The sequence below is a fragment of the Hippocampus comes genome, unplaced genomic scaffold (assembly GCF_001891065.2).
Source record: "Hippocampus comes isolate QL1 unplaced genomic scaffold, H_comes_QL1_v1.1 scaffold166, whole genome shotgun sequence".
Lineage (NCBI taxonomy): Eukaryota > Metazoa > Chordata > Actinopteri > Syngnathiformes > Syngnathidae > Hippocampus > Hippocampus comes.
The window spans coordinates 8,369-16,239 of NW_017805452.1; the positions used below are offsets into that span (position 1 = coordinate 8,369).

Here is a 7,871-nt window from a genome sequence, read left to right on the forward strand (position 1 = left end):
CGGGGCGCAGGGGGGCGGGGCTGGCCAGGCAGGCAGGCATTAGCTTCAGATGCTGTTGAGAGATCCTGGTACTGGTCCGAGCTGGGAGAGGTCCGGCCCGGTACCATCTCAAATGTACAACACACAAAACATCACGATCAGCAACACACACACACAATTGTATTTTTTTTGTTGTTGTACGCGCTCTATGTGTGTTGCTGCCTCGTGTTTAAACTAGTGATTGGAATGAATTCTGTTTTGGGGTGGGGGTTTCATGATAGCAGCCATCAGAATGCATCACTAAAACATCGATGTTGTTTATCGGTTAACGTTGGAAGCATCGCACGCGGAGTCGTTTGCTGGTGTGCGCAACTTTGTACTAAGAAGGTTGAGAGTGAAGCAAAGAGCGTTCCTACCGTGAGAGGAAGAAGCTGTGTGCGCGCGAGCGTGCGGAGGGATGAGCGTGGAGTTCAGCTGAGGTTGGATAGACAACTCTGCACACACAATGTTGGATTTCACCAGTGAAGAAATTCACTTTGGATATTGATGAAAAACTTGCGACTGGAAAAATTGTGCTCGTTTCCAGCTGAACGCGAGCAGATTTGATTTTTATTTTTTTTAAAACTGGACCCCCTTGTTCAAAACCAAGACATCATTTTAAGGTGACAGTGCAGAAAAGGCCACAAGTGTAAACTGACAATGATTCAGTGACTGATTTGGCCCAAAACTTCTCAGAAACATTTTGATCATCGTCGAACAAAGTAAAAGCAGAAGTATTCAAAATGGGGGACAAAGATAATCAAATGGTAAATGGGCTGACATTTTTATTGCGCTTTTCTACCTTGGGTAGTGAAAGCGCTTTACACCGCCTTCCTCATTTACCTTCTGCTGACGCAGCATCAGGAGCAACTGGAGGAATTCGGTATCTTGCTCAAGGACACTTCAACAAGGTCGCAATGACCGGGGATTGAAACCCCCAACCTCTGGGTTGGGAGACAACTGCTCGACCACTGAGCCATGCCGCCCCCCATAATCGGTCTGCATTCATGGAGGACTTTAGAAATTTGAGAAGACATACGGTTGGGAGTTTGAAATTCAGAGAATTTGGACAATTTCATATTAAACAAAGTCTCAAAACAATCACTGAACAAAATTAATCATTGATTATTGCGCCTCCGATATTCAGTCCGAACTTGGCAATGCCAAAAATTTGGGGTTCACTCCCTTAAACTGAAAACTTCACTCAAACGCGAACGGCTCATGAACGCTAACGGGTTGTGAGCCGCATACTACGTCACTTTCAAAGCGTTTAATCAGTGTACCTGTAGTGCTGAAGTTGAAGAGCACGGGCAACTCTCGCCCGCTTGGCAGCCGCGTGTTGGGCTGCCGCAGCTCGTCGAAGAAGGTGTGCGAGCAGGCCTCCAGCGGCGAGAGGCGCGAGGCCGGCGTGTACTCCAGCAGGCGAGAGCAAAGCGCGATGGCTTCGGGCGGCGTGCGCGGTTTGAACACCTCAAAAGCAGGAAAAAAAAATAAATAAATCTCTCGTGGCGATCTATGACATATTTCGAGTCGCTGGACTTGGATTACCTTGGTCCAAGGGTGAGCTTTGATCTGCGGGAACTTGAATTCTGTGTAGTTGGGGTTCATCTCTCGGATTTGCTCCCTGGTTGGGGTGCCAAGCACCTGGGAAAGCAAGAGCGTGAATCTCACGGCCCGAATCGGATTTCACCTTTGGGCGCTCACCTTGATGATCTCCACCAACTGGTCGACGCCGCTGTCGCCGGGGAAGATGGGCTGGCCCAGCAGGAGCTCGGCCAGGACGCAGCCTGCCGACCAGATGTCGATGTTGGCCGTGTAGTCGGTGGCGCCGAAGATGAGCTCGGGAGCCCGGTAGTAGCGCGAGCAGATATACGACACGTTGGGCTCGCCACGCACCAGCTGCTTGGCGCTGAGGGGCGACAAACGTGTCCGTTAATCGCCCGCATATTCAAAACGCTTCCATACTATAGACATTTGCTGACTGCCTCCACCAAGTTGTGCTTGTATGGTACTTCATGATGTAATAAAATATAATACATCCTGATTTATATAGCACTTTCAGAACAGCTTCTCATCCTCAAAGAGAAACTGTGTTGAACCTCTAATTTCGAAAATTGAGTAATTGTTGATAATTGCATTCATGATTAAATGTTTATTTTCCCCCTGCAGTTCGTCCTGTAGAGGAGGGGTGCCCAAACTTTTTGGATGGAAGATCTACTTTTCCATCAAACAACCTCCTGCGATCGACCCATTACCGCACGCATACGCACACACTTACACACGCATGCCGTAATGAGCGACAGCCATAACGGCCGCTAAGATGAACGAGGCACGGGACGCGCTTTCGCAGCGTGCTAACTATCGTAGCTCACGTGTACCGTTTAAAAATGCTTCTCTCGGCCGCTCAGATTCCCATTCTTTGCATGTACCCTCGATGAATTGCACAAGAAAGGCTGTTTTTTTTTTTTTTTGCAACAGCCACCTGCCTGGCATCCTACCCTGCTAATAGAAACGTGTGTCGCAGGCTATGACGCAAATGTTGAAATGTAATATTCATTCGACACATTTTTACAGCATTGGAAAACAGTAATGTCTGTGTCATGTTTGTCCTCTTACAGAAACCATATTAAAACAAAAACAATATTTCCCTCCATCATTTTTCCATTTTCAAACATTTTTGAAAAAGCTCCAGGGAGCCACTCGGGCGGCACTAAAGAGCGGCATGCGGCTCATGAGATGCGGGTTGCCGACCCCCGCCCTAAAGTAAGGGGGAGAAAAAGGAAAAAAAAGTACCACAAGTGTGCGCGTAACACCAAAGTGTTTTTGATCTTTTACGTCTTTAAAAGAAGCATCTTTAGTGACATGCAGATATAATCTTTCCTCCTGCCATGCAAGCCAGCTTTTCATTTCAATTCGACCCTGGGAGTGAAAAGTTACTACTTTCAAACTTGTACTGGACAGTCCACATTTAGCACACTGATCACGTTTATTCGGGACCTTCAAACAGAAAACGTTCTGGATGTCGGCTTTCACTAAAATCTCATTTTGAAACCTTGTAGACCAGCAGTGACCGAGTGACTCACCTGCCAAAGTCACACAGCTTGAGGATGGCTGTTTCAGGGTCCACCAGCAGGTTCTGCGGCTTGATGTCCCGGTGACACACGCCTTGCGAGTGGATGTAAGCCAAACTGCGAAAGAGCTGGTACATGTACACCTGCAAGAGACAAGCGTGATGTCACGGGCGGGTTTCAAGCGGGCTCCCTCCTATGTGGTGGGAAATATTACCTTGACGTAGATGATAGGAATGATGCTCTTGTTCTTGTTGAAATGCCGGGCAACCCTGTAGACCGTCTCAGGGACAAAGTCCAGCACCAAGTTGAGGTACACTTCATCCTTCTTGATGAGATAACAGGTATGAATATCACATTTTCCCCATCAGCATAAACGTGCAAAGACCAAGAGAGTCAACCTTCTCTCCGCTGGAGTAGAAGAAGTAACGTAGTCTGACAATGTTACAGTGGTCCAACTTCCTCATGATCTGCAGCTCCCGATTCTACAAGGCGGCGACATCAACGGGAAATCAGTCAAAGACAACAAATGGCATGCAGTTTTTGTGTTTTAGTTTGACTTCACCTTGAACCTCTTATCTTGGAGAACCTTCTTGATGGCCACCATCTCTTGGCTGTCGATGAGGCGCGCCTGGTAGACCACCCCAAACGAGCCGTTGCCGATCACCTGAGGAAAGGACGTCAAGGGTCACGTTTGAAGACATGATGGCCGTCTCCCGCACGTGATGGCGTCTAAATGCACCTTAATGTCAGTGTAGGACACTTCTTGGGGGCGGTCCGGGCCCTGACCCGGTGTGGCCACCACCGTCGTCACCTTGCCGCTGTCTCCTAGGAAATGAGGACACTTTAAGATGAATTCAAGTGGACCACTGTGCCTCTTTGACATCACATATTTGGTCCACATCTCGACTGGATATTTTCTTTTAATACTCGGGTTATGATATTCACATTCAAGACAACGCTTGTCAAAAACAAACATTCGAATGTCAGGTAACTATCAGATTTGCAAAGAACACAATGCTAGAAGAGAATTTGGAACATTACTTTTGGACATTATGACGGCAACGTGACATTTTACCACCGCAAGTACAAGTGGAGCTATTTATGCTCAAGATGCACAAATGTCAAAGCACATTATTCTCCGTGCAATAATTCATCATGCTAACTGGGTTAATGTGTGAATAACCTACCTGCGAACATATCCGTCATACCCAAAAGACAATCTTAAAAAGCATTTCAAATGTCCGACGATGTGCACTGACATTTAAATGTTAACAACTCTATTTCCAAGCACATCTTGCCACTGTAGCAAGGCGGCTAGCGCCCAAGACGTCGATGACTGGCGTTCTTCATCTGTCGGTCAGCCGGACGAGCACACGGAGTCTTCCGAACACGCACAGGTGACCTTGTGAGCGGGCAACTTTACACCCGGGAGCCCCACGATGATGCGAGTCACCGGCAAGGCAGTCAGCTCACGCGAACAATGACCGTTTAGCTCGGGACTTTAGCCACTCGGGCTACAATAATTACCCGGTTTCGATGCTCGCTTGAGCATTAAGAATGAGCTCCATGATGCGATGTGCGTAAAAAGTATAAATATGACGATTAAGTTTCATTGAACGGGGGTCCGGCCGAGCGCATCAGCAGACTGGGCGGTGAAGTGGTAACGTACAAAACAAGTGGCTAACGTTAGCATGCTAGCTAGCAGGCACGGCTGTTTTTTGACTCTTTAAAGTGGGCCAAAAAAGTCAAGGCGGGGCATTTAATATGTGACATCATTTAAAAAGAATATCATATTGACTAATTGCAATTGAAATCTTACTGGCGAGCTTGAGGTTCGAGCATCCCGACAAGCTACTGCCGGAGGCCTGTGCGACCCCGGACTTTCCTGTGCTGCTCCCCACGGCAGCGGCTGATCCGGCGGACGCGGCGGCGGCGGCTCCTGGAACTCCTGGCGGCTCAGCAAACGAGCTGGTCCTGGGCCGCCCGCTGCCGCTCATATCTTTGCGCAGGGCTCGTGGTTGTCTTCCCACTCTTTTCTCCCCCCCCGGCCGAGTGACTTTGTCTCAACAAAAATGCGAAGAACCCGACAGCGAGCTATTTTGTGGAAGACACGCCGAGAATCGCCGCTGCTGCTGCCGCCGGCTGGTGTCTGCCTGCCGGGGCTGGTTAGCTGTTGCCAGACACCCAGAAACAGAGCATGCGCAAAGCCTCATATGGGAAACGTAGTTCGAAGGGTGATGTGATCCTGGCTCACGCTTTGACTTGGCTAGCTTGCTAAAAATCGCAAGTCGGCAACCACAAGATAAAGATTGGACACTGTACACCCATATGTACATAGAGATGTTTAAAAAAAAACAAAAGAAAAGAAAGAAAAGTCTATTATGTTGGTTTGGCCTTCTTTGCACTTTTAACATTTGTGATTATTTTTGCCACAAAAAATCTTCTTTCTCATTGTGTGATTCATCAGAAGAAGACATTGTCAAGTTATTTTCATTAAACGGTGGATACAAAAAGTCTAAAGTCTTCGAGAGGGGTTAGACTGAACCAATCACATTCAAGCTTGTGCGAAATGGGAGTCAGCACACACCTCTGATTAACCCCAATTAAAGATCAGATGTTCTAGTAGGATTTTCCTTTTCCTGTGTCAGGGACAGACTCCTAGAACAGCTGAACTTTATTTGGGGATGATGCAATACATCTTTATTTACAAAGCGCTTTCACAACAGTCATCAGAGGTACTTTAGATGGTGCCAAGAGTGTGTTGTCCCCCATTTAACATTCTGAACAGAACTACATTTAGTTGTAGTATTTCATTTTACCTATAAAAACATCTACAAAAAGCTGTCATTTGAACAGGTGTGTAGACTCAATTCCATTGCATATGTCCTTATGAATATGTATATGATTTCCAAATTTTGCATGAAACAAACCAAATTGTCGAATTCTGACAGCGTTGAACCACCAATGAACATGAAAAGAAATTTGCAATCAAGTGTCCAAACGATAACAGATAAATCCACAGACAAAACAGGGATGTCAAATCAAGTCAACAACGATGGGCCTTGTGTTAGATCTTTAATATTTTCAATATCTAGTTTCTTTCTTTTTTTTTCTGTCGTCATTTAGAAATATTGCACATGGTCATCATGCCTGCTTATGAGATCACACTCGTCTCACTCATCCTAAAATTCCTTCTCCAAAGCAAGGACAATTCATTTTCAAAGCACAATCATACAGTACACACGCATTACATAGGTACGCTCGAGCGTGTGTCTGTGTATACACATATGTCTGTGAGGGTGTTTGCATGCCAATGCACATGCATGCAGATGGGGTGCATGGCAGCCCCTGACCCCAACTTCCTCGGGGGATTGTGATAGTCTTCTTTCACCTGTGTGTATCGGATAGCCTGAATAGATAGTTTTGTCTAATAGATCCTGAATGTAACTGATAACAGTCAACATGGCGGACAAAATAGTCGTGGCGACTACAAAAATACTGTCTAGCATGAAAAATATACTATTGTCCTTGTCGATGCTGTTGCTGTGTGACGACAGAACGAGTGGTTGGTCATGTTAACGCATTACCTGCATGTGCCAAAACGTACACACACACCCAAACACAGACCTAAAATGCACATATATGGAAAAAAAAAATACATCGGTGAATATATATATATATATATATATATATATTATTCACATCGAAAAGTTTACAGAGAAATAAAAGCGATACCCATAATAACAATCACTACCCCTCCAAACTCTTCAGCAAAGGAAGCCAAGAGCCACAAAGTGCTATTCAAATGGTATTTTTTTTTTACTTTTAGTAAAGTTACACACTATAATCTCTTCAACAACAACAATCGTGCCATTCATTTTTTCTTTTATACCACAGCTCAGAAATTACAAAATGGTATTAGGGCCACACTCAAAAGAAAACGAATAATGACATTGGAATACGACTGCTACTACGAGGGTGACGTTGCAATGCGGTGACATTCATGATATGCCGAAAAAATTCACAATCTTATGAGAATAGTCATACATTAAAAAAAAAACAACAAACTTTTTTTTAGATAGGCTTTTTGTCAAAAATGCAACTTGTTTTTTTTAATCAAAATTATATCCTAATTATTTCAGAACTCATATTATTTTTTTCAAATTTTACATTAAAAAGTTACATTCCCAGAAAAAAATTGAGAAAATAGCCTTCATTTTATTTTATTTTTTAAAGATAAGGCTTTTTCTCAAAACACTACTTAACCCTAACGAGATTAAGTCTCCTCCCGCCAAAAAAAGAGTCGTCATGTTTCAAAAGAGAAAGAAAAAGTCATAAAAAGTCAAAATATGAGAATAGTCAGTTATTTAAAAAAAACAAAACTGTACTACTAACTTGATAAGATTGTCTGTGTGTCATATTTATAGCATATAACGTGCTTGCGAAAAATGTCCCCCCCCTTAATATCTACATAGATGGAATGGAGGCAACTTGTTGAATTTGTTGTTTGTGATTGTTTTTAAAAAATGACTAAGGCATTATGCTTTTCGGCTAATGCTCATTTCGTGCATTGACATCCTTCCTTAAATTCTCATCATCAAATTACATCTTCTCATAACATTGTGATTTTTTTTCACTTAAAAAAGTAGACTTTGTCTTTGACATATATATATATATATATATATATATATATATATATATATATATATACACACACACACACACACACATATATATATATATCTATATATAATACTGGTCTGTCAAGGAGGGGAAGCTCAA

The 7,871-nt window shown here is 44.0% G+C and overlaps 1 protein-coding gene across 2 annotated transcripts; it reads right to left on the reverse strand.

Annotated features, from left to right (window-relative positions):
- Positions 1-6: 6 nt before the first annotated feature.
- Positions 7-5,298, reverse strand: LOC109518393 (glycogen synthase kinase-3 beta-like). 2 transcript variants are annotated; one of them, XM_019874208.1, is made up of 11 exons: positions 4,909-5,297; positions 3,829-3,914; positions 3,652-3,753; positions 3,488-3,571; positions 3,304-3,414; positions 3,102-3,232; positions 1,723-1,927; positions 1,567-1,662; positions 1,302-1,488; positions 396-473; positions 7-107 (listed from the first exon to the last, which is right to left on the reverse strand). In XM_019874208.1, exons 1-11 carry the CDS (start codon positions 5,084-5,086, stop codon positions 46-48), a joined length of 1,320 nt encoding a protein of 439 aa, XP_019729767.1. In that variant the 5' UTR covers positions 5,087-5,297; the 3' UTR covers positions 7-45. The 2 variants fall into 2 exon arrangements, with proteins under 2 accessions (XP_019729767.1, XP_019729766.1); XM_019874207.1 differs by lacking the exon at positions 7-107 and having other exon boundaries at positions 172-473; positions 4,909-5,298.
- Between the last annotated feature and the right edge of the window lie 2,573 nt (positions 5,299-7,871).